Here is a 26864-nt window from a genome sequence, read left to right as displayed (position 1 = left end):
AAATCACCACTTTTAAAAATCCACAATGGATTTTTAAAAATCAACAAAATTAATAGACGGTATGGCCAGTTTCCCTCTGGCCAAAGGGCTGAGTATATAAAAATCTCGGCTCCCAGAACAAGGTATTTATTACAACTCTTTACACAGAGGCTCCAGTTAGGCTCCTTAAATTACTACTGGCTTACTTAGAGATCTTTTTCAATGTATAAAACAGGGAAATCACAGAAAGTCTGAAGGCCATTTGATCAACTCTATACTTTTCTTTTTCATACCTTACAAGCTCTGAAGCTTCTGAGAAAAAAGGTCAAACAGAAGACAGAACATAGAAAAGGCATCCTAAAAACAGGAAATTCTCTCATGCAGGCTGTTCTGGAGGTAAATCACAATATGAATAATCCCACCTATTATTTGTAAAAGAGGAAAAAGAGGATTGGCATCACCTCATAGAGCATCACAATAAAGGGACAGGGACTCCTGCTGCAAAGGCAGCCCAGGCTCACAGTCAGAGATGATCTACTTCCTGCCTGTGGTTAGAGACACGCTCTGCAGAGGGTCACATAGCACCATGGCTCAACTGCCACCCGCTTAAACCAAAGGCTGGCACTGGACCAGCCAATCTCAGCCCAGGGCTGCAGGAGTAAGAACAAATTCTGAACACTCCCCAGGGCTCACTTCCTCAGGTCACCGGCCTGGTCCATACACTTCACCCTGTGGCTGGACACTGTGTCAGTGGCAGAATGGTGAGGCAGGACAGTGACTGCTGATTCTCCTCCTGATGACAGCACACTGTGCAGGAGACATTTGCATATTTTTTAACAATACTGTGAATCTTGCAAAGTTCCATGAGAGCTGGTAAAGCAAACACAGGCTTGGCAGGAGGGTGGAAAGCCCGCTCTAACCTTAGGTATTCGATGTTTTCCCAGCATGGCTGCATGCTTAACACAGGCATGCTTACAGTGCCACAGAATTTTAAAGACGGGAAGGATCTCAGAGGCCATCTATTTGAACTCCCTCATTTTACAGATGGAAAAATAAGCCTTGAATGGCAGGTAGTGGCAGAGCCAGGAAAAGAACCCACAGCTGCAGATTTTCAATTCATAACTCTTTTCTTCTGTCCAAGCATTTCCCAACTGCTGTTTCCTAACAGTCTTCCATAAGATGTTAGTAGGTACAGGGGGGAAAAAAGGTTCTGAGGTCAAAGTAGTCAGGAAAGCACTGGGTTAATCAAGTTAAACTAGTTTTTTTATTGCAGAACTTTTCAAAATCTTTAACTGCTAATGTAATGTGTGGTTAAGTTTTGAGTAAGGGGATGTAGCACATACTTCAGCCGAGTGGTTGCCAAGAGATTAGTGGGTTCCAACCCTGACTCTCCTACTACATCCTAGCTATGTAACACTGGGCAAGCTATCAAGCTTCTCTGAGCCTTGGTGTCTTCAATCAGTAAAATTAGTATACTAAGAGAACTTACCTAATAGAACTTACGTATTGTGCAGATTTAGCATAATAAGCACTCAATAGATAGGTATGTATATGTAGAGGTTAGTACATTACTAGAAATCTACAGAACCAATTCATGATGCCATTCATTCATTCAAGAAACATTTGATGAGCATCTGCCCTTGCCAGCCCTATGCTAAGCCTGGGGGGTAGAGAAGCAAAGCACACAATCTAGGGGTGAAGACAGACAAATGAGCAGATGATTTCAAGTCTGCAGTAAGTACTGTGGCCAACAGGAGCTCACTGAGCTATGGGAGCCCAAGGAGGGGCACCCACCCAAAGTCAGGGGGCGCTACTCTGCAAATGCTTCCCAGAGGAGGTGAGGAGGAGAGACTGAGGTAGCACAGGGATGAGTAGGGCATTCCACATGGGAAGCTGCCTGTATTATAGGTACACTTCAGTTAATCTGCCTGTATCATAAGTGTACTTCACTTAATCCAGAAAAGTTGAGCATCAATATTTTTTGTTAAATAAAATATACCAAAGATCTTCAGAACTTGGAACTGGAAGGATGCCAAGAGGTCACCTTGCTTCAACCTATACTCGAAGGCATCTTCTCTACAGTGTCCCTAGGATGAACACGTAAGGAAGGATAAACATTGGTCCCCATTTGACCTGGGTAGTCTAGATTTACACCTGCTATCCCAGCATAATTAAGAGCATCCCATTTCACTCTTGATTTGGACATTTCCCTCAATAATTTAGACAATAAATCACACACACTCTACCAACAGATGCCCCACCCTGCCCCCGCAATCTCAGCTTGAACAATTTGGGTAGCAGACATCTCTTCCTTGCAGGCAGTCTCTCCTGTTCAGATCATTCTAACCAAAAGAGAGTTCCTAATCAGTAGCTAAACTGAAATGCCTCCTAGAGATCTCCCAAGGATCACATGGAATAAATCAAATTCTCTTTGGATCATCTTTCAGACTTTTGTAGAATAATCCTAATTCATTCACCTCTTATACTTTTCAAGGTTCGGTAATTTATTCAACCTTCCCCAGGCTCTACCATCTCAAGTTAAGGGAATCACCACCTCGCTAGCTGCTCAGGCCAAAACCTAGGAGTCATACTTGGTTCCTCTCTCCTTTCCCCCGACGCTCTCAGATGTACTTCCAAACACCAGAACACTTTCAGCATCTCTACTTCTACCACCCTGCTCCACAGCCCCATCATGTCTCACCTGGACTGTGACAAAACCCACACAGAAGCCAGAGTGGTCTCTTTAAAATGTTAATTAGATTCAGTGGCTTCTAACTGAAGAAGAAACTCAAACTTCTCTGAGGCCTAGGAAGCCCTATGTAATTCACTTGCTGTCTACTTGTCCAACCTAACCCCATATCACAATTCCCCTTGTTTATCACTCCCTCATTACTGGTCATACAGGCTCCTACTCATCATTTAGGTTTCAGCTCGGACCCCACAAATAAAAGAGCCAACAGTCCAACCACTCTACACTCCAATCACGTTCTATCACATTACTATTTCTTCTTTTATTCACAAGTCACTGGCACAGTCACTTAAAAATTCACTTGTTTAGAATCTGATTCTTAGTAGTTATAACCTCCATGAGAGTGAGGACTTATATCTGGTTCCCTGTTGTATCCACAGCGCTTACACTGCTTGGCAAACAGCACATACGGGATAAACATTTGTTTAATAAATAAATTCACCTGTTCCTGAGATTTCCGTGGGAGCCAAACCCCTCCCGACCTTGGGTGACCCTCTTCTGGATAAACACCAATGTTAACTATAGTCTTTAGTGGGACGTTCTTTTGTAGAGAGAGAGAATCAGACCCTGACTTATGGGTTTTCCACAGGGGTCTACAGTGGGAAAGGTTCTAGGCCGGTTCTCAGTACTAAAAGGTGCCACCCTTAACATTACTTAGAAGTGAGGCAAGTCATTTCCCCTCCCAGGCCATGGTTGCCTCAACTATAAGAGGAAGGATTTTTGCCAGATGATTCTGAAAGTTTCATCCATCCTAAATTCTCATTTTTGCATGGTTTTTTCTTAAAACTGGATAGTGCCTGGCCATGACTCCCTACACGATAGTCTATCTTTGTCTCACCATGAAGGTTTACAGCGCAAACACCAACATTTGGGAGAAAAGGGATGTCAGAATTGTTTTTATTTCTTAATCCAAGTCAGACCTCAAAAGATTCATGACTTGAAAAGAAACTTAAGAACACCTTAAACAGATATTTCAAATCTGAGCCTCTGCGACCCAGGATGCCTCACTCACACTCATTCTGATCAGGTGCCTTATTTTGGCACAGGTTAGGAAAAAAGATTGTTCCCTGTTGTCCTATTATGTTGGGCTCTCACCTTCCAGGGTTATCATGCTTTGCTTCCTGAGCCTAAACCACACAGTGACTCCTAAGTCAGGAGGACAACTACTCTTTTCAAACACAGACACAAAATATGGTTGTGTGACCATGTTCCCTTCTTATCTTATCCAGCCAGCCAGCCCTGGACCCCTCTTTCCAAATAAAGCAGTGACTGTGAACCCACCTCAACCCTGCTGACCAGGCCAGTGTTCTCTTCCCAAGAAAAAGCTAACTTTCCAACATGAGACGGGTCATACCAGGTCTGAGCTCTTTCAAATACTAAATGTTCCAACAGATGATACCCAGATGGCATTCTTCCATTTTTTGACAAATGTTTATTAAGTGCTTATTAAGTGACAGTTACTATGATGAGGATATGGTGGTGGTAACACAGGTGCATTCCCACTCTCCATTATAGAACATATCCAGTAAAGGGAAAGGCATTCAACAAATACCTACACAAATAATTATAAGTGAGATAAATGACATGAAAGGAAGGCACAAGAACAAATAAATGGAAGAATCTACATCTAGAATGTGGGACAACAGAAGGGCATTTTAAATGGACTTCCCAGAGTAAGTTTAGCTGAGACTTGACCATACAAAGCTGCAGGTGGGTAGTCAGAGCACAGAGACATAGCAGGCCCACCACCAGATGCTTTGCCCTAACTGATCCCAAGAGGAGTTCTTCCTTGTCTGCAAGGATTCCATAATGCCACTTCCTCACACAGGGCTTCTCTGATCAACCTAACAAATTCAGCTTTCCATGCTCTCCCCCAACTTCTCACCGTACTTGTTGCCACAGCACCTGCTGATGTCCTTTCTAACACTTTTCTCAATTTGTTATTTCATACTACCTGGACACTCCAGGATGATATGGATTTCATATACTCGTATTCTTCTTGATAATTTTTAAACAGATGATATATGTGTTTTCATTTTTATTTCTCTAACATATTTGATATAGAAATTCATAAATCTGGAAAAAATCTAATTTTGGTTCAGAGTCCATGTTACTGCATTCCCCTAGACTTTAAGCAGCTAAAGAGCAGGAAGGGTATCTTTCACCCCTGTATTCTCAGGAGTAGCATAGTATCTAGCAGACAGTAGGACATCTCTGACTGTTGGCTACACAAACAGACCAGAAAGCAAATCTTCAAACAGAGGGAGCTAGACTCATTTCCATCACTAGAAGAAGTCAAAGAACAGACCCCAGTGATGGACGACAGACAATCAAGAAGGCATGAACCCAAACAACAGCTCAAAATATATGTCATGTGCACACCTCAAAGAATTAAAAGCAGGGACTCAGTCGGATAGTTGTCCACCAAAGTTCATGGCAACATTATTCACAATAGCCAAAACAGCTATTAGCTGTTAAATAGCTGGAAACAACCCAAATGTCCATTGACAGATGAATGGCTAAACAAAATGTGGCAGTATATTCTCAGATAAAGAAAAACTAACGAATTCACTAACATAAGGCTTGCTCTAAAAGAAATGCTAAAGGAAGTCTTTTAGGCTGAAGGGAAATGATACCAGAGGGAAACACGGAATGAAGGATGTTTCAGGAATGTAGGAAAAACAACAGAAATGGTTTGGGTAAATACATTATTTTTCTTCTATAAATTAAAAGAAAGTATGTCTAAGTATTGCAAGCAAAAATTCTAACATTGTCTTGGGTTTTTTCAATGTCTATAGATGTAGTGTATATGACAACTATCACATAAAGGGTAAAGGAACCTATATGGTTATAAGGCATCTATGTTTACTTGAAGTGTTAAAATGTTGACTCTACAGTAGATCGTGAGAAGTTAGGTATGCATATTGTAAGCCTTAGAGCAATGGCTAAAAAATACTACCAAAGATAGAGCCAAAAACCAACAGAAATTAAAAATGGTGGAGAGAGAGAGAGAATATATACTATAAACAAACATTAAATATATATAGTATAAAATATATATAGTATAAGATATATAGAGTATAAATATATATATATATGGAATACATATATTCAGAAATGAGGTGAAGAGACATGGAAGAGAGAGTGACAAAGTCTAACCAACACCTAACTGGGAACCCCAGAGGGAGATAAGTGAGAACGGGAAAAGGGCACAGTTCAAAAAGATAATGGTTAAGAATAGCCCAGAGTTGTTTTAAAAATACCAGTCCTCAGATCCAGGAAACCCAATGAAACTCAAGCAGGATAAATGAAAGAAATCAACACCTAGACATATCAAAGTGAAACTGTAGAATAAAAAAGGCAGAAGATAGTCTTAAAAGCAGCCAAAGCCAGATCACCTAAAAGCAACAGCAATAGATTGATGGCTACTTCTCAATGCAACAATACAATCCAGAAGACAGCGAAATCATCCCTTCAGTGTACTCAGAGAAAATAACTGCTAACCTAAAATTTTTACTCAGTAAAAATATCTTTCAATAATTAAGCAAAATTAAAGATATTTCCAAATAATTAATTAGAAAAACATTTACTATCAAAGGATGTCCTTTAAGCCAAAGAGAAATTTGCTCTGAGATGCAGAAAGGAATGGAGGGCACAGATATTAGTAATTATGGGGTAAACAAATATTGATTACATAGAAATTTGTTAATAATATCTAATTAGTGGAAGAAGAAAACAAATTAGAATGAAATAGTGGACTTCTGGCTACATAGTATACAAGTTGAATGGAGATGATTAGAGCAAGGTCCTAGTATTATACAGCAGAAAAGTTAATGGACTAAATTTTAAATATGAGTATTAAAGTACATAGTTTAACTATTCAATGAAGAGATATAAAGTATATTACTTCTAAGAAGACAGGCAAAGTTGGAATGAGGAAAAAAATAGAAAAAAGAGTCAAGGAATTGAAGAAAAAAGAAGAGAAAATGGGATAAAGAGAAAGTAAAGAATAAAATGGTAGAAATAAATCCAAATATATCACTAATCATAATAAATATAAATGAACTAAACTTTTGACTGAAAGACAAAGAGTGTTAGAATGGACTTTTTAAAAACGCAGCTATATCCTATTTATAGAGATATATCTAAAAACATAAAGACACAGAAAAGTTGAAAATGCAAAGAGTAAAAAGTATATATTACACAAATAGTAAACAAAACAAAGCTGATGCACCTATGTAGGTATCAGACAAAATCGACTTTAAGATAAAAATCATTAGAGAAAAAGAGAATCCCTATATAATGATAAAAAGTTCAATTCAACAGGAAGATAGACTTCTAAACTTATGCACTTATACTTCTAAGCTTAATAGCACAGCTTTGAAATATATAAAGCAAAAATGGACAGAATCGCTAAGAGAAATGATCAAATCTACCATCTTAAATGGAGACTTAAACATCTTTGTGAGTAATTACTAAGATCAAGCATAGGAAAAAAATCAGTAAGGATGTAGAAAATTTGAACACAATCAACAACTAATAAACTATTGCACCCAACTAATAAAAAAGGCGTGTTCTTTTCAAATATACTTGGTACATTTATGAAAGCCAAACCCCAGAAGGCGATAAAGATACACTCAACCAATTTCAAGGACTAATATCAGACAGATCACATTATCTGACTACAGTGCAATCAAGTTCAAATCAGTACCCAAAATGATGATAAAATAACTGCAAGTTGAAAAATAAAACTTACAAACAATGTACAGGTTAAAGAAGAAATTATAGTGGACATTAGAAAATATTTAGCCATAAACAATTACAAATATACTACAAAACTTGTTGAACTAAAAGGATCACTTAGAAATCTGTAGACTAAAATGCTTCCATTTAAAAAGAAGATTTAAATGCTTTAAACTAAGTATCAAATTTAAGAAGTCAAAAAGAGTAGCCAAGAAGTTAAGTGACTTTTCCCAAAACCAGCTGGTAAACAGCAGAGCTTAGATTCAAAACCAGGTCTCTCTGATTCAAAGGCTGTGATATTTTCCTTAAGGATTTTCTGAATAAATAAGTCCCAAACTCAGTTAGGGAAAGAAAAGTCCTGGTGGTCGTATAAAAGAAGCCGAATGGAGGTTATTCAGGAAAATCTTGGTTAAGCTTCTAGAAAAGTAAAACTTCTAACATCCAAAATGATGCCAAGCAATTTATCCATCAGGCACATGTTTTGAGTTATTTTCATTTACTTTTCCTAGGTACCGGAATTGCCTTTCTGAATACTTTCTGGCTTGGCTGATGCTGTAGTTCACTTACTAAAGCTTTCCTAAGAATTATTTCTGGGATGTGACCTCAGAATCTTGCTGGGCCTCAAGGCATTTCTCATTATAACCCATGCACATTTAGGGAACTGAACCACATCCTTGCTAATGGCTCCATTTCTAGCTTAGTCTTTATCCAGTGTGATTATATAAGAGAGGGTCAGGCTGCCTTATTCCTTGCCTTTCATCCTGGCCCAGCATCATCCAAATAACAAAGCACCCAGCATTACTTGGGCTGGATATGACTGTCTGGAAATTTTTACTTTAAAAAAAGAAGACGACGATGCCATGGTAATTCTGATTCCTCACTGAAATTGGCTTTCAGTTGAAAAGAGCTTCTCAAAATAGCCTACCCTCCTCCTTTATCAAGGACACCTATTCAGGAATTTGTTTCCTTAAACTGCTAACAATTTAGAAAGTGCCAAACTACAAATGACGAGAGAATCATTGTTTCTCAGGCTCCCACCAAGACCTGCTGTTTTCTCCCCACTCCATGGCCATTCCTTGTGTCAAAGATTTATGAGACACACTAATAACAAAATTACAAAAACAAAACATAATTTTTTAGATATTAAATATTTTAAATACTATCTTTTTCAACAATTGAAGGTTATCTAGAGTAAAATACCCCCAAATAAAAAAACAACAATGCAATAACAAAAACTAGCCTTAATCCTTTCTAGGACTTAATACCTATAGCTTTTAAGATCCTCACTTCAAATTGAGCATCCAAATAAAAATAATAATTTACGCCTAAGTAAATTTCAGCATGCATATGTGCTCTGTTTTAAACCATTAAATTCAGGCAGTTTCAGATATTTTTACATGCAAACCCTAAAGCTGGCTCAATGTTTTGTCTGAAAACTTTATATATATATATAAAACTTGCTAAGATGACAACAGAATCAGCATAATTTTTTAATCTCTCCAAACCTATGCATAAAACCAGAGAGGACAACTGGATAGGAACATCAAAACCCAAGAAAAATGTGCACAACCAATCTATGTGACAGGTGTCCTCACCAAAACCAGAATACAAGCAAGTGAGGGAAAAATGCTAACAGCCATACAACCTGCATGGTATCTGTGGCTGGGCAGAAGAAGAAAGCAACAGAGCATCAGACCTGTGAAAAGGAAAATCTGAAACTAGCCAATAGATTGCATTGGAAAGCAGGGAAGGACAATGTGAGAAAGCAGCTAAAACTTGAAGGAATTATGCCCACTCCAGTAACAAGTGAGCGTAAGGGGCCTAGAGTGAGAGAGAGTGAAAGCCCTGGAGGAGTCTTGCCCCTCCATCTCTTGAAACTGACCTGCCAGGGTTCTCTTCCAGAATAGAGTCCCTCTCCAGGGAGAATCCTCAGGGAACAAAATCAACTCTGGAAAACGAGGGACAAGAGAGAAAAAGAGAGAGAAGTGGTGAAGGGCAAGAGAATAGGAAATGTGAGGAAACAGTAGGCCATATTTGTGAACACTATGTGAGTAAAACTGTGAAGTTACAAAAGTTACCCTAAACCATGCCTCCTTCTAAAGATTCAGAAAAACTTAATTCACACAAAAGTGAGCACCAGAAGAGACTCAAGGTCAAATTCCATCCAAAGTTACTTTAAGGAAAAAGAGAAACAGAACAAAGTACCTACAGACAACAAATGCAGTCAGAAAGACATGCTCAAAAAAACCCCGCAGCATACTATTTCAAAATGAAGTAAACAGCATTTAGAAAATGATACATGAGAGAACAAAATAAATCAGAATCTGCAAACCCAGATGAGGTAGAGAAGTCAAGGAACAACTGAAAATAAAAAGTCATTTTAGAACCAACACAAGATTACTCAAGAGACACAAAAGATGAAAAGGAAGAAAATTGTAAAATACAAAAAGAGACGGCAATGATTCAAAATAAAGTGATAAACAGTGAAAATGGATAAAAAGGATCCTACAAATAGATATATTAAAAGTTCCTGAAGGAGAAAACAAAAGTAAGGGCACAGAAAAAATAGCAAAAACTATAAGAAAATTTTCCTGAAATTGGAAAAAAAAAGTTGTGAAACTACATATTGAAAGGACATACCCTATACCTGACAGTATTGACCCATAATGACCAACACAAACATATATTCTAGTAAAATCACTGGATACAAAAGAAAAAAGGAAAAAAACACCTTTGGGTATCCAGGCAATAACCGGAGGTAACTTTCAAGGGAAAGAAAATTTCAACAGCAATGCCTTATTCCAAAAGAAAACAAAACAACGTGTACAAGATACTCATGAAAAAAAGATGTGAACCAAAGATTTCACATCCAGCAAAAGTGACTTTAAAGTACAAAGGGCACTGACAAACTGTTAGCAACACGCAAAAACTTGGGGAATATTGTACCCATGACCAGTTCCTGAAGAATCGAGTAGAGAGTCTCTAATCCAAATCACTAGAGAGATATTGAATACAGAAAGCATTAAACATGCAGTTACTGGTAAAACTGAGTACTCCACACAATGGACACATGCTCCAATAATACAGAAATAGTACAACAACTTTTAAACTGGAGAAAAATGGGAAAGCATATGTAAAAGGTGTTTCCCCCCTACCTGTTCTCAGTAATTACATTGGTGATGGTAGCATTAGTCTTGTTATTTTGAGCCTACTCTATATGTAACCTGGGATAAAATAAATGAGTAATTATAGGCTATTCTATCATCCCCTATGCCCTCGAGAACCAGGATTCCTGGTTGTAGAAAAAGGAGACACGTGTATAGTCATCCCTCGATATCCATGAGGATTGGTTCCAGGACCTCTATGGATACCAAAATCCACAGATGTTCAAGTCCCTTATATAAAACGACATAGTATTTGCATATCCTACCCACATCTTCCCATTTACTTTAAATCATCTCTAGATTACTTATCATACCTAATACAATCTAAATGCTATGTAAATAGTTGTCATACTGTATTGTTTCGGGAATAATGACAAGAAAAAAAGTCTGTATATGTTCAGTATAGATGCAACCATCCTAGGCCTTTGGATCCATGACAGGGAGGGCTGACTATAATACAAAACAGGCTAATTTACAAATCCTGAACTAGAAACACCGGCGTGAACTCTTAGAGCATTTTATCTTAGCTCTGTCCACCACAGAGGCCTACAAACAATGAACCAACCTAAGGCAATAAGCACACCTAGAACCTGGTTACAGTCCTTGAAAGACTATTTTCTACTAAAAGTTACCAGCGCTTCTTAGAAAAATGGCTGATTCCAGGCTGGGGAGTGGGGGTGGAGGGTTAGACCCTGCCATTAAGGAAAGCAAAGAAGCTATGAAAGACTACCAGGGTCACTTCAAAAGGACTCAGCACAGTTGCCTAAGGTTAGGGGTGGGAATGGGGAGCAACTGCAAATGGGTACATGGTTTCTTTTTGGGCTAGTATGTTCTAAAGTTAGATTGTGGTGATGATTGCACAACAATATAAATATACAAAAAACCTGAATGAATTGTACACTTAAACTGGTGAATTTTATGAGTTATAAATTATATCTCAATAAAGCTGTTTAAAAAAGAGAGGGAAAATAGGACTCACAAGAACTCGAAGAGGCACTCAATACCTAAAAATAGGAAAATTTGACCTTCAAAAGGTATGATCCTAAGTGAATAAACCCATAAAATATTTTTAAATCCATAAGCTCATGAGGATATTTTTTAAAAATCTGCTGATTACTCAAATGTATATTTGTGATAAAACTGCATAGAACTAAACACATGCACATGCCCACATGAATACATAAAACTGGTGAAATCAGACAAAGATAGTGGATTGTATCAGTTGTCAACTTCCTGGTTGTGAAACTGTACTATGGTTGTACAAGAATTGGAGGAAACCAGGAGAACGGCACACAGGATCTCTCTCTGTTATTTCTTACAATTGCATGCGAATCTAAAATTATCTTTAAATGTTTTACAAAAAAAAATCTAATTGGTCCCTCAGGGAGAGTAGTAGGGAGCCAACCCATTTTCCTAAAAGCTAGTAAAGAATCAAGCATTTACTCTATCTTTCCTGTATGAACTGTACCAATGGTTAAGAAAATAGCAGACAGAGGGAATGATCTCTTTATAAAAGTACCTCAATTAATGAAAGAAAAAACCTATTAGATTATCACCATCTTACAACTCCCAATGAATTAATGGTTCTAGGCACTAAGCATTAACAGCAGGTAACATCACAAAAAAAGGGAGAAGCAGACATTCGGTGCCTCCTGGTGAAAGAACGCACCACTGGCTAAGGTCTTGCCGTAGGGTTCAAACATGAGTCTGATCAGGCCTGTGGATCCAGCTACCTCTGCAAGAAACGCAGAAGACAGAGAGAAGAGCTGAGCAGCACTGAGAGGGCCAGCAGCAAAACTCAGACTGTGGGAATGTCTACAGGTTAAACCCCAGCTCAGGATTCTTCCAGAGATAAACAGTTAGGGAAAAAAGGTGGGGGGAGGGGGGGCAGTGTGGGTGGGGAAGGGGAAATGAAAGGGAAACCTGTAGATTAAAAGGGTCTTAAAAGACACAACTTTCCTTTAAATGGGCAAGATAAACTACAGTAGTCTTGCGGTGCACACCTGGTGATAACAGTAGAAAGAAATGCAGGGCAATGTCCACTTTAAAAAGCAAGATAGTGGCTACTTTAGGGCAGTGGCAGTGGTGATAGGATGTGGCACATGGATGGGGCTCCAAGGCAGGTAGCCAAGTTCTAATTCCTGACTTAGGTGATGGTTACAAGCACAATCACCTTAAGATAACTCAGTAAACTATAAATTTGCTTTGTGTGATTTTCTGTATTTGTGTTTTACTTTACAAAAAAAGACTTCTTCTAAAAGGAAAATTTATATCACTAGGGTAACCTGTCATAAATAGAACATTTAAAATAATTACAACATTTATTTAAATTATATGAAACATTTAAAATAATTACATGAAAGTAAGCAATATTATTAAATTCTAGCTAGCTCCTGTAGCCTGAGGACGTTTCCGAGGACCAATTTTTATGTTAAAAAGGAGACTGACAAGTGTTATGGAGTGTTAATGACATGCTAGCACCTAAAGGAGACTTCCCCGAAAAGGGAACAACTTTCTCACTTCGTGATTCAGGATTATTTTATGCTTGGCCATGTACCACCTTAACTCATCTCCTGTTTCACTCAAAGTCACCACATGGACCATCTCACGTCCTACACGTCTGGAAACATTGGGTTAAAAACAGGTCTGGTGGATGAAGGTATGTCAGACCTAAGAGGGCATTGAAAAAACAAAAACTTACCTCTCTCAGATCATCAACAGATTCACTTTATTCGTTCCAATCCTTTCCAAACACACTTAAAAGGTTTGTTTTTCCATTATGAGCATTTGAGCAAGTGACCAACACTACGATCCAGTGACAGCTGCTTGCTCTCATCCTAGTGACGAGGACACACACTTCACTGTGTACTTACCAGGCCCTTTCAGAGCCCAGCAATAGTCTGCCTCTGACTTTACACCTAATGTGCTCGGAGGGTCTCAAGTGACAAGAGGCCCTATATCTGAAAGCGCACATTACAAAAATAAGAGCAAAGCCCTCGCTCATCTGAACTCTGTTTCTTAAAACAAGGCACCACATCTTGAGTTGCTAGCTCATCAACTAGGCCAATCTGACCTCAAAGCCCTTTAAAAAAAAAAAAGGTACATCAGATTACATAATAGACTTGTAATATAAACTTGTAATGAGGAAAGAAAACTGTGAAATTCATATGGAGCTCAGTCATGCTTTTAAAACATTTAGCTAAAACACACACAAAAAAGTGGCCTGATTCTCCTATAAATGACTTGAGAACAAGTCTAGTTTTACCTCATCTTTCCCCCACCCAAATTTTGCTATAATTCATTTGAAAAGAAAAAAACACAAGCCAAGACAGTTTAATTTTTCTGGCACTGCTGCTCACGAGAGAGAAGAACAGTCATGCCAATCCATAAAGATGAAGTTCAGGCAGGAGTTGAAAGCGAACTTGTGTAACAAAGGAAGATCAGGGTTGGACTCCTGTCCTCGACGTCTGCATCTTCATCAGTCTCCCTGGAGCCGGCTGACCCGCTTCTTTTCCTTCTCACCACCTCCTGCCTCTTCTGTATTCTCTGCCCTCCTTGTCTTGTGAACCCTCAACTTTCCAGCTTACTCTCATTCCTTCCCTTGTTCTTTTATTTTCTGCCTTCTCGTGAGACATGTATGCAAACACACACTCAAACATACACAGACCTGCTAAAATGTCTGCAACGGAAATCCCAAGTTCCACACACTACATGCATGCTTATGGAGGCCCAGTCCACTGTTTCCATGATTTCTGAGAAAAACACACCTAACCACATTCCCTGGATCCTCTCTCTGAGAGCAGGTACACCCCTTGGTGGCAAGGACCAGTTCCCTGGCTCAATTCCCTACCAACATCCAAAGTGAAGAGCCCCTTTCACGAATACCCCTCTGATCACGTGAATGCATAAATGTTCAAATAGGACGTTCTCTCTCCATATCAACACCTGATGAGTTTAAGACTTTAAGAACAGAAGTAAAAAAAATCCACATTTAACCCACTATTCTAGACATGGCTATAAGTCAAAGAAATCAGAAGTGTCTAGAGCCCAGGTGAACTCTACTTAGCAACACAATGTGTTACTGGGGTGCACAACACAGCAGCTCAAGTCCAACTCAACACTTCTTCAGATACCATCCTGAACTCATGCCATTTTCCTCAAGATAAGGTGTCCTCGTCCATGGGCCTGCCTTTAGGGGCAATTCTATAGCGGGAGAATGGTTGGGTGTTGCAGGGAAGAGGAGGGTGGCGCTTGTAGTTTGGATTTTTCACCCAAGCCCTTTCCAATGAGCAGTAGAGAAATACGAGAGCCTGTTTAAACATTACTTACTGCCTGTTGGATATCACTCTTCACCTGCTCACTCAACATGCCTTCAAAGACAAAGGAGTCACCAAACTTCTCAGCCTAGAAGGAAGGAAGGAAATAAAAATCCAGAAAAAGTTGTAGTGATGTGTTTCGCATGTGCCATTTTCTTTGCACACTATTCTTTTTTTTAAACAAGTTGGGGTTCTTTTGCTGGGAAAGATTTGCCCTAAGCTAACATCTGTTGCCAATCTTCCTCTTTCTTTTTTTCTTCCCCTAAGCCCCAGTACATAATTGTATAGTCTAGTTGTAAGTCCTTCAAGTTCTTCTATGTGAGCCACTGCCACAGCATGGCTACTGACAGATGAGTGGTGTGGTTCTGCGCCCAGGAACTGAACCCAGGTCACTGAAACGGAATGTGCCGAACTTTAACTACTACGCCATCAGGGCTGGCTCTGCATACTATTAAAGTGATTCTTCTTGTTCAAACGAACGTGAGTTTTTCTTATGACTTCCCAGAGGATTCAGAAATGACTTAAAAGCATGCGGCTTTCTATTAAGACAAGTTAATGTCACTTACATGAGATTATTTTCATTTAAGCCCATTTAGCTGATAAGAATGCAGACTGGAAGACATTAGCCTTTGAGAATGTGATTGTTCCTGTTGATGGAAACACATCTTCCCAAGTATTACAAATGACTTTGGAAAATAACAGTATTCTTTACATGTCAGATTATATAATCAAACTTTGTCCTTTGTTCTGCTCCTGGAATCTAGCTAAAAGAATTAAATGGCATTGTTTGCTGATATTCTGACACATTCTAGCTCCACTAAGGTGTCAACTGTGCCTATAAATCTTGAGTGGCCAATTCAAGCATCAGATGGAAATCTGCTTTTTAGTTATTTTTATTTAACATTACTATCTCAAGTTCTCATCTGCTTCTCTGTGTTGCATGCGACTACACTCTGCAAACAGCCACCCTAGTCCCTTGGTCTCATGATTCTACTCTTCTAGTTTTCCTGCTCTGTTTGTGACTCTTCTTACTCATCTCCTGAAATACACGGGCTCTTCTTCTAGCCCCTGAAACACTGCTGCTTCCCAGCACTCTGCTGCTGGCTCTCTGCTCTTCTTACTCTACACCAGGGCTCTTGGGCTTTGTGCAGCTGAGATCACCTGGCCAGATTGTTAGCAGTTAAGGCAGCTAACAGTAGATTACTGCTCCCTAACCCCAGAGATTCTGGTTCTGGAGGTCTTGGGTGAGGCCAAGGATCCTTCATGTATGATCAGCTCAGCTGGTGATTCTTAAGACAGGTGGTCCATGAGATCACACTTTAAGATACACTGACCTACTGCTGGACAACCTCTTTCAATCTCATCACTTTAACAACCACCAGCACTTCAAATGACTCTCACATCTCTACCTCCAGGCCAGTCCTGTCCTTGCTAGATGATATTACCTGCCTACTGGATCCCTGTATTTCAGGCCTTACAAGCACCTCAAACTCTTTTTCCTGAATAGACAGCTCATCATCTTTTCTTCACCCTACTCTTCTTCCTGTATTCCCCTGTGGCACCACCATGCCTGAGTACTTAAACCATTCCTTCATTCAACAACATGTATCAAACCCCTACCATGTACCCAGCCTTGGGCTAAATGATGGAGATACGAGGTCAATACTAGGCAGGCATGGTCCCTGTCCTTGCAGTGCTTACATTTGAGGGTACAGACAAAAATCAAGTCAAAGAAAAGATGAAAATAATCACAACTTTACTTGACCAAGAAAAGGCTCCTTTTGATAGAGCAGGCAGAGGAAGCCTCCTTGAGAAAGGGACATAAGCTGAGACGACTCAAGAATGAGAGGAGCCAGCCATGCAAAAAAGACAGGCAAGGGAGCAGGAAATTCCAAGCAGGGGGAAAATACGGGCTGAGCCCCCAAGACAGAAAAGAGTGTTGAGTTTTCAAGGAATAGAACCAAAACCAGCCAGGTCAGAACACAGTAAGCAAGTAGAGTGTGATATAAAATGAGGTTGGAGGGACAGGAAAAAACCATAAAGTGCCAGAAAAATATGAAGCATTTTATCCAAAGCAGGGCTTCTTAACCCTTTTTGTGCCCTGGACCCCTTTAACAGTATGGTGAAAGACCTCCTTCTCAGAATGATAGGTTTAAATGTATAAAACAAAATCAATACAATTACAAAGAACAAGCGTTACATCAAAATAGTAATAAAACAAATTTCTGCTATAATAATATATATATATATGCTCTTTATTAATATATTAAATAAGATCTAGTGGCAGGTCTCATAGTTATCACTTTAAAGTGGGGGTTAATGCAAACAACACTTCAAGATATTTACAACAATAATGTGACAAAAAATGTCTCTAATTTCTACTGGTGACAAAATCACAAGTATTGCTACTACTACTATGGTTTGTTGTTTGCTTCATAACTGAAGGAAATGCCAAATTTCAGTTAGAGGGTAGTAAAAATGAGTATGTAATTTTCCCCCATCCAAGTTCCTGGATGCCCTAAATTCCGCTTATTCCACCTTATCTTCACGGAGAACTCTAGTCTAAGAGAGGCTCTTCCCTCGGAAGCCTTCTTCTAACTTAAGCAGACCATCGAGGAACTTGATCTGAGAGTTTCAAGAACAGGGACAAACAGGTACAAAAAAAACAACCACTTTGTATATTTTAGGAAATTCCAAAGAAACGTAACAACGCAAGACCAAATTTGAATGTTGTTTTGCTTTCAGCATTCACTCTCAAGTTATTTTTTGAATAAAAACAGATGGTTTTGGTCTGAAAACAAAAACAAGAACTCCACAAATGAAGGCAAGGGTAAAGTCCTTCCGCAAGAGAAAACGGGAAGCCTAGAGAACAAGTACATTTTAGACACTTACAGAAACTTTCACAAACTAAAAACCCTCCCTCTTCTTATGGCCACTGAGAACAGATATCCACTCTCAGCACCACGCTTTGTGACTCAGTGACCACAAGAGAAAGCCTGGAACTGCCACAGGAAAGCTTATGAGTTGTGAGGCACTGGAATAAAACCACAAAAATGAAAGGCTGCACTTCGGCGTCTGTCACTTAGGAAATACGTAATGCTTCTGGAACAGCCAAACTGCAGTGTTTTGAGTTGGAAGAGTGGCCTTACTTTGCATGCTGTTTTCTCAAAGCCAGAGTGCTAGTGGTACTCTCTGGCATATTAAAGCATTGACACAACAGAGCATAATGGTTAAGAGTACAGGCCCTGGGGTCACACTGGCCAGGCTTGAATCCCAGCTCCACTACTAACTAGCTATGCGACTCAAGGCAAATCACTTTCTTAATCCTCAATTTGCTACCTGAAAAGTAATCTGCCTCAGGGGGTTGCTATGAGAATTAAATTAGATGAAATATACATAAAGTGCTTAGCACAGAGTAAAACGCGGTTAATTGACGTTAGAAAAGAACAAGTTCTCCCTCCCCATCCTAACCCCATTACCTCTGTCAAATAGCCAGTTGAGTTCACAAACTTCTCAAATTCAGCATTACTGACTTCATAGGCATCCATGTAAAAGGCATCAATAGCGACTCTCCTCGCAGGTGCTTCCCCATCCTGCTTTATCTGAGGATCGTCTGTACCCATGGTAAATACTCCAGCAGGGATGGGGACCATCTGCAGTAAAAGGGGAAACAGGGGAAGTCATGCCATCACAGCCAATGTGAACCTGTGTGAAGTGCAGAGTGCCAGCACACAGGAAGCACCCGATAGTTAAGTAAACCCCCACCACAGAAATCACTGTAAAATCAGTGAAGTCACTCCATACTCCGAAGTGAATGACTAGTCACAAAAAGAAGTGAAAATTCTTTAGGAAAGCAGTTTCTTTAGTCAAAACTCTACGTGATACAAATTTGTACATGCTATGGAAACAGGTCTGGAGCAAAAGTCACCAGGCTGCTAATGGCTGGAGTTCAGAGGCAGGGAGAATATTCTACTTCTTTACACATTTGTGTGTGTTTTTCCTTTAATATGCTCTCATTTCTTTTGAATTATCTTTTACAAATGCAAAAATGCCATACATACTATCTTTAAAAACCCACTGAATGATTTTGGGCCTCCAATGATAATGGAAAAAGACTTAACTCACTGAAATAGAAAATCTAAAAAGTTTACTAAAGGACCATATCTTGTCCTTATTATGTCCTTGTCCTTAATTAATTCCTTATTAAGGTTCAAACTGCAATTACTTTGTTCCTATCTACTGTCCCATATAAACTCTAAACTCCAAGAGAGCAGTGACTGAGGCTACCTTGTTCACACCTGTATTCCCAGCACTGAACAGGGGGTCTGAACGTTGCACCTAAACTTTTAGTTAAAAACACAAGCCCATGTTCAACCTCATGAGTCATTAGGGAAATGCAAATCAAAACTACAAAGAGATTCTACTTCACACCCACTAGCACGGCTATAACCAAAAAGATGGACAATAATAAGTGTTGATGAGGATGTGGGAAAATTAGAACCCTGATTCATTGCTGGTAGGCTTAGGAAATGGTGCAGTTGCTTTAGAAAACAGTCTCTCAGTTCTTCAAAAAGCTAAATAAAGAATTACCATATGACTCTGAAATTCCAATTATAGGTATATATCCAAGATAAATGAAAACCTACGTCCACGAAAAAATCTTTACAGGAATGTTCATAGCAGCATTATTCATAATAGCCAAAAAGGAGAAACAACCCAAATGTCCATCAAGTGATGAACAGACAAAATGTGGCATATCCATAAAATGGAATATTACTCAGCCATAAAAAGGAATGAAGTATCAATATATGCTACAAAACAGATGAACCCTGAAAAAATTATGCTAAGTGAAAGAATTCACTCACAAAAGGCCACATATTGTATGATTGCATTCATATGAAATGCCCAGAATAGGGAAATCCAAAGAGACAGAAAGGAAGGTGAGAATGGGGAATGACTGCCAACGGGTATGGGATTTCTTTTGGGAGTTATGAAATGTTCTGGAATTAATAAGGATGGTTGTGAAACTTTGTGAGTATACTAAAAACCACTGAATTGTACGCTTTAAAGGGCGAATTTTATTGTATGTCACTTCTATCTCAATTTTTTAAAAAAGAACACAATCACATCATCTGTCAGAAATATACTCTGCAGACACAATGTCTTACTTTCTAATCCTTTGAGTGAGAAGTCAATTCACTGACTTCTCAGCACCTTACGAATTGTCAAATCTCTGATTTATAAAACAAGGGTTCAAATTAAGGGAGGAAAGAAAAGAAGTCAAAGAAGAGAACTAGTTGGAATAAAAAGAGAATATGGCTTAGCAATAAGAGCAGAAGAGTTAGAAAAACCAGATCAAAAGAAAATAGCAATCAACAATCATTGATTGCTACTTTCTATTTCCACTGGCTGTCTCTGCTAGTAGTTGCCTTCAATTCTGTGCGTGTATTTCCCAATGAAAATGGAGGTATTTTTTCTAGGACATATGGGTCACAAATGTCTTATTATTTGTCCAATGTATTACTATTATTCTAAGAAACCACGCTTGACTACTCCCGTCCCCTAATCACATTACACAGGTCACCTAGTCTTACTAGATCTAAATATATATCCCTCTAATCAATCTCCTCTTTTCTATTCCCAGATAACTGCAGTTACCTCACAATTGGACTCCCTGTCTACAGTCTCATCCTTTCACATCCCTTGCTGCTCCTAAGCCATCTACTTTCCATTCAATTGTTCATTCAACAAATATTTAAGCCCCTACTGAACTTTCCAAAATGCCAGTCTTCTGTATCCAGTGCAATTTGTTACAGCTCTGTGTGTAACAGAAAAAAACTGGAATCAACCTAAATGTCCATCAGTAGTGGACTGGCTAAGTAAATTGTACGCCATTGGAAAATTAATCAGCCATAAGAAAAGAAAAAGAATGGAAACAAGAGAAAGAAAAGATACTTTTAATATATTGATATGGAGAGATCTCGCCAAGATAAAGAGCTAAGGGAGCAGAGTACGTGCACCACAGTAAGCGTGGTGTACTACCATCTGTGTGAAAGGAGGTGGAGGGAGAGTAGAGTCACATACTTTTGTATTTGCTTCTATTTGCAGAACACAGCTCTGAGAACATATACAAGAAACTCATGCGGGGGTTGTTTGAGGGGAAGGTCATTAGGTAAGTGGAAAATTTTTCACTACACACCCTTCTATATTATTTTTATTTTAAATCATAAACATACTGTCTATTCAACAAAATAAACAATAAAATAAGTGTCAATCTGATCATACCACTTTCCTACTTAAATCCTTCAGGGGTCCTCATCACCTTTCAAGGTAAAATAAAATATTTAAACTCAGTACCTAATCTCTCACCATCTCTCTCACCCTGTACTCCACCTGCACTTTCTTTGTCTCTTTGTAAAGAATGTCAGTGTTCGAGGATCACCTCCTCCAGGAGGCCTTTCCTGCCTGCATTTCCCTGGCTGGGTCATATGCCCCTCATTTGGGTTCCTCTGATGCATACCTCTATCTATCCTAACAACGGACACACACAGTATTTTAATGACATGTTTTCACCTTCTCTAGATTCTAGATTCCTTGGGAACCAGAAATAAAGTCTTCATTTCTATACCCCCAGTGCCTAATATGGTGCATAGTTCACAGCAGACACTCAAAAAATCTTTATTGCCTGAATGAGTGAGATCATGAATATAATAAGGAATCTATCATGAATTATTCATAATTATAATTACAAAAATTCTATTTCACTTATAACACAGTCCCAGACATGGTTAGCATGTCTGCATCACAGTGAAATCTGTTTAATAGATTCTGCTCAAAGACTGAACTAGGTTCATGCATTATTCTCATTATTCTCCAAGTGTCTGAGACACAAGATTCCTCAGTCCTTAGAAGAGAAGTCAGAATTTTAAGCAGCTCTGCAAAGGAACAGAAAAACAGAATTCAGACAAAAGCTTCAAGAGTAGTCTTAAAATGATTATTAAAATGATCTAATGAAAGGTTTCATAAAGGACTTAAAAGAAAAAAAAAAGCTTTCTGGCAGCAGACAAGTAGGCCCTATTCTGAGAACAGCTGCTCGTCCCAGTGTGAAGACAAGGCCCACAGGAAGCTGTGCCCATTGCATCTAATGAAGTTTGACAATTAAGGTGAGTACCAACAACGCTAATACAATCACGACTTCCACTGTGGCCTCCTGGCCTAGTTTTTTTTAATTCTTTCATTAACCATCAGAGATAGCCAGCACTGAATAAGCCAAGTTTCCATTCTGGAGGCTACAGATAAAAATAGTTTGCATTGCTCTGAGTGGATCCTAATTTCCAATTTTCACTAATGAAGTGAAGTTTTTTGTCCTACAAATGTAAAACATCATTCTACGGAAATCTAGAGCATCTCATCACTCTAAAGGGTCCTGAGCCAAATAAAAAGAACCATTTTAATCAAGTCTCCACTGAAGGTCCAGATTCAAACAATACATTTCTCCTCAAAAGTTAAGTCAAAACCCCCTCTGCCACTGCCACTCAACCCAGAGGCACAGCTGAAGTCAAGAATGCCTCTATTATCACTAGACTCATACTGGGGCTGCACACTTGAGAGCCATGTGCAGTGGGCTTCTACCATTTTTGCCCACCCGACACCCATTCCCCCTTGTTCTTGTGAAAGCCTCTGACACCCCTTTGAGAACCGCTTCTTCAACTCTCTAAGTATATGTGGCTCAGGTGGATGACTCCACCTTCCTGAGACTCAGGCATGGTGAATCATGGCACCCTTTTGACCTCAGAGACATAAGTGGGGATAGGCCCATAACCCAATCAAAGTTAATCTCAGAACTTTTGCTGGAGCTATGAGAAAAGGGGAACTCTCTTTGTCTTCCAGCTATTTAATCAGCAGGAGAAGGGACATTACCTGAAAACAGAGATAACACTGAAGAAGAGCCAAGAGATAGCCAAAGAGTGAGCTATGTCTGGGGCCACACTACCGCTGAACCCCTATTATGAGAGCCCATAAATGTCCCCTCCCCCAATTTTTTTCTACTTAAGCCAGTTTTTTTTTTTTTTTTTTTTAAGATTGGCACCTGGGCTAGCAACTGTTGCCAATCTTTTTTTTTTCCTGCTTTATCTCCCCAAACCCCCCCTATACACAGTTGTATATCTTACTAGTTGTGGGATGTGGGACTCCGCCTCAATGTGGCCTGATGAGCGGTGCCATGTCCGCGCCCAGGACCCAAACCCTGGGCCGCCGCAGCGGAGCGCGCGAACTTAACCACTCGGCCACGGAGCCGGCCCCTTAAGCCAGTTTTTTTTTTTTTTTTAAAGATTTTATTTTTTTTCCTTTTTTTTTTCCTCCCCAAAGCCCCCTGGTACATAGTTGTATATTCTTCGTTGTGGGTCCTTCTAGTTGTGGCATGTGGGATGCTGCCTCAGCGTGGTCTGATGAGTAGTGCCATGTCCGCGCCCAGGATTCGAACCAACGAAACACTGGGCCGCCTGCAGCGGAGCGCGCGAACTTAACCACTCGGCCACGGGGCCAGCCCCCCCTTAAGCCTGTTTTAACTGTCTTTTCTTTCACTAACTATTGTGAAATTTTTGTCATACACAAAAATGAAATGTTTATATGCAACCCTTTTGTGTAGCTCTTCTCCCTTTTCCTTCTTTCCTCTCTTCAAACCTAATATAAAAAGCTAAAGGCTCAGGAGAAAGCCAGGTGAATAACAAGAGAAGCATGCTCTGTGGATCTGTCCACAAACTGCTGCCTTATTTGTTATACAGGGCTTGTCTATCAATAGCATTCTCTCACTCCACGGCCTGCACAGACTAATCTCAGATGCAACAGCATTACAGTTCCTTCAAGCCCTGGGATTTATGATTCTATTAAGCCTCAGTTGCCTCATCTGTAAAGTGGAGGATAACATCTCTCACCAGATTCTTGGGAGGATGAGATACAGCAAAAGAATATTTTGCAAAGGCTTCTTTAAAAAAGTATCTGATATCCATTACTCCCACTCAGTTTCTCAACATTGCATCCACCAAAAAAGGGTGACAGATCACTCAAGAAATTGTTACAGAATGCTTAAAATGTGTAATACAGAGATTAAAACATATCTAAAAATGCTCCCCATGTAGAATGAGGTATCAGACAACTACACAAATAACACTACATTAAAGAAAATACACAGAAGAAGTAAAACTGTACCTATTTGTGGATGACATGACTACATATAGAGAAAACCCTATAGAACTCACCAAAAAAACTATTAGAAATAATTAATGAATACAGTAAAGTTGCAGGTTACAAAATCAATATACAAAAATCAGTTGCATTTCTATACACAAACAACAAACTAACAGAAAAAGATATCAAGAACAATCCCATTTACGATCACAACACAATGAATAAAATACCTAGGAACAAATTTAACCAAGGAGGTGAAAGACCTATACACTGAAAACTATAAAATATTGTTGAAAGAAATTGAAAACATAAAAAAATGGAAAGATATTCCATGCTTATGGATTGGAATAATTAACATAGTTAAAACGTCCATACTACCTAAAGCAATCTACAGATTCAATGCAATCCCAACCAGAATTACAATGACAGGGGCCGGCCCCGTGGCCGAGTGGTTAGGTTCACCCACTCTGCTTTGGCAGCCGGGGGTTTGCTGGTTCGGATCTCAGGCATGAACATGGCACCACTCATCGGGCCCTGATGGGGAGGCATCCTACATAGCACAGCCAGAGGCACTCACAACTAGAATATACAACTATATACTGGGGGGCTTTGGGGAGAAGGTAAAAGAAAAAAGAAAAAGAAGATTGGCAACAGTTGTTACCTCAGGTGCCAATCTCTTAAAAAAAAAAAAAGAATTACAATGACATTTTTCACGGAAACAGAACAGAGAATTCTAAAATTTATATGGAATAACCAAAGACCCTGAATAGCCAAAGGAATCCTGAGAAAAAAGAACAAAGCTGGAGGCATCACAATTGCTGGTTTCAAAGCTATAATAATCAAATCAGCATGGTCCTGGCACAAAAACAGACACACAGATCAATGGAACAGAATTGAGAGCCCAGAAATAAACCCACACATCTATGGACAGCTAATTTTGGACAAAGGAGCCAAGAACACACAATGGAGAAAGGAAAGTCTCTTCAACGAATGGTGTTGGAAAAACTGGACAGCCACATGCAAAAGAATGAAATTAGACCATTATCTTACACCATACACAAAAATTAAATCAAATGGACTAAAGACTTGAATGTAAGACCTGAAACCATAAAACTCCCAGAAAAAAACACAGGCAGTATGCTCTTTGACATGAGTCTCAGCAGTATCTTTATGAATATCATGTCTCCCCAGGCAAGGGAAACAAAAGAAAAAATAAACAAATGGGACTATATCAAACAAAAAGTTTCTGCACGGCAAAGGAAACCATCAACAAAACAAGGAGACAATCTACCAACTGGGATAAAATGTTTGCAATCATTATGCAATAAGGAGTTAACATCCAAAATATATAAAGAACTCATACAACTCAACAACAAAAATACAACACAATCAAAAATTGAGCAGAGGATATGAAGTGACATTTTTCCAAACAAGACATACAAATGGCCAACAGGCACACGAAAAGATGTGGGAATTATTAGGGAAATGCAAATCAAAACTACAATGAGATATCACTTCATGCCCATCAGAATGGTTATTATTAAAAACACAAGAAATACTAAGCGTTGGAGAGGATGTGTTGAAAAGGAACCCTCATACGCTGCTGGTGGGAATGTAAATTGGTGCAGCCACTATGAAAAACAGCATGGAGACTCCTCAAAAATTAAAAATAGAAATACCAGATGATCCAGCTATTCCACATGTGGATATTTATCCAAAGAACATGAAAATGCTAATTTGAAGAGATACATGCACCCCTGCGTTCACTGCAGCACTATTCACAACACCTAAGACTTGGAAGAAACCTAAGTGCCCATTAATGGATGAATGGATAAAGAAGATGTGGGGTGTGTGTGTGTGTGTGTGCGTACAATGTGTGTGTATATATATATAGTATATATACATATGTATACGTACAATGTATACTATATATATTATATATGTGTATACACACACACACACACACACATATATATACAATGGAATATTACTCAGCCATAAAAAAGATGAAATCTTGCCATTTGCAACAACATAGATAGTCCTTGAACGTATTATGCTCAGTGAAATAAGTCAGATGGAGAAAGACAAATATTACGTGATATCACTCATATGTGGAAGATAAACGAACACATAGATAGAGAGACCAGATAGGTGGTTACCAGAGGAGAAGGAGGCAGGAGGAGGGCAAGAGGGGTAAATGGGCACATGTATATGGTGAAAGATGGCACTCAGACTTTTGTGGTGAACACGATGCAGTCTATACAGAAGTCAAAATGCAAAGATGTACATCCGAAATTTATACAATGTTACAAACCAATGTGACCTCAATTTAAAATACATATATATATATATATATATATATGACAAGTTGCCATCAGACAACAACAAAATGCTGTGGGAATTTAGATGACAGAAAAACCACTTCTTCCTGGAGGAAAAGTTTCATGGAAGAGATGTGATTCAATCGTGTCTTGACACCTGGGTACACATTACTCAATCAGAAAGATCCTCAGACAGGAAATCAAGTTGAAATTAGGTATACACACAGAGACACCACATACAAGTTTAGCATCCCATGATTCTAAATGCCTTTCAAACAACTGTTTTGAAAGGTACATGGAGATTAAAACGTTTTGCTACCTTGTTACAAAATAATAAGCTGCATAGAAAATCGTTGGGATAATTTTCTCAATGAGAATTCTGTATTATTTAACCAGAGAGAAGTTA

General features: G+C 39.1%; 1 protein-coding gene across 5 annotated transcripts in view; it reads right to left on the bottom strand.

Moving 5' to 3' along the window:
- Nucleotides 1-26864, bottom strand: part of SUMF1 (sulfatase modifying factor 1) — an 87948-nt gene that overhangs the window by 56342 nt on the left and 4742 nt on the right. For 2 of the 5 annotated variants that reach the window (XM_014868374.3, XM_014868375.3), the window contains exons 2-3: nucleotides 18431-18604; nucleotides 14965-15039 (exon numbers count right to left, since the gene is read on the bottom strand). In XM_014868374.3, the coding sequence (XP_014723860.1) occupies nucleotides 14965-15039; nucleotides 18431-18604 (249 nt within the window). The remainder of the gene's footprint in view (nucleotides 1-14964; nucleotides 15040-18430; nucleotides 18605-26864) is intronic. The other 3 variants (XM_070493501.1, XM_044754250.2, XM_044754251.2) reach the window with 2 other exon arrangements.

The sequence above is a fragment of the Equus asinus genome, chromosome 21 (assembly GCF_041296235.1).
Source record: "Equus asinus isolate D_3611 breed Donkey chromosome 21, EquAss-T2T_v2, whole genome shotgun sequence".
Lineage (NCBI taxonomy): Eukaryota > Metazoa > Chordata > Mammalia > Perissodactyla > Equidae > Equus > Equus asinus.
This window is presented reverse-complemented; position numbering and strand designations above follow the sequence as displayed.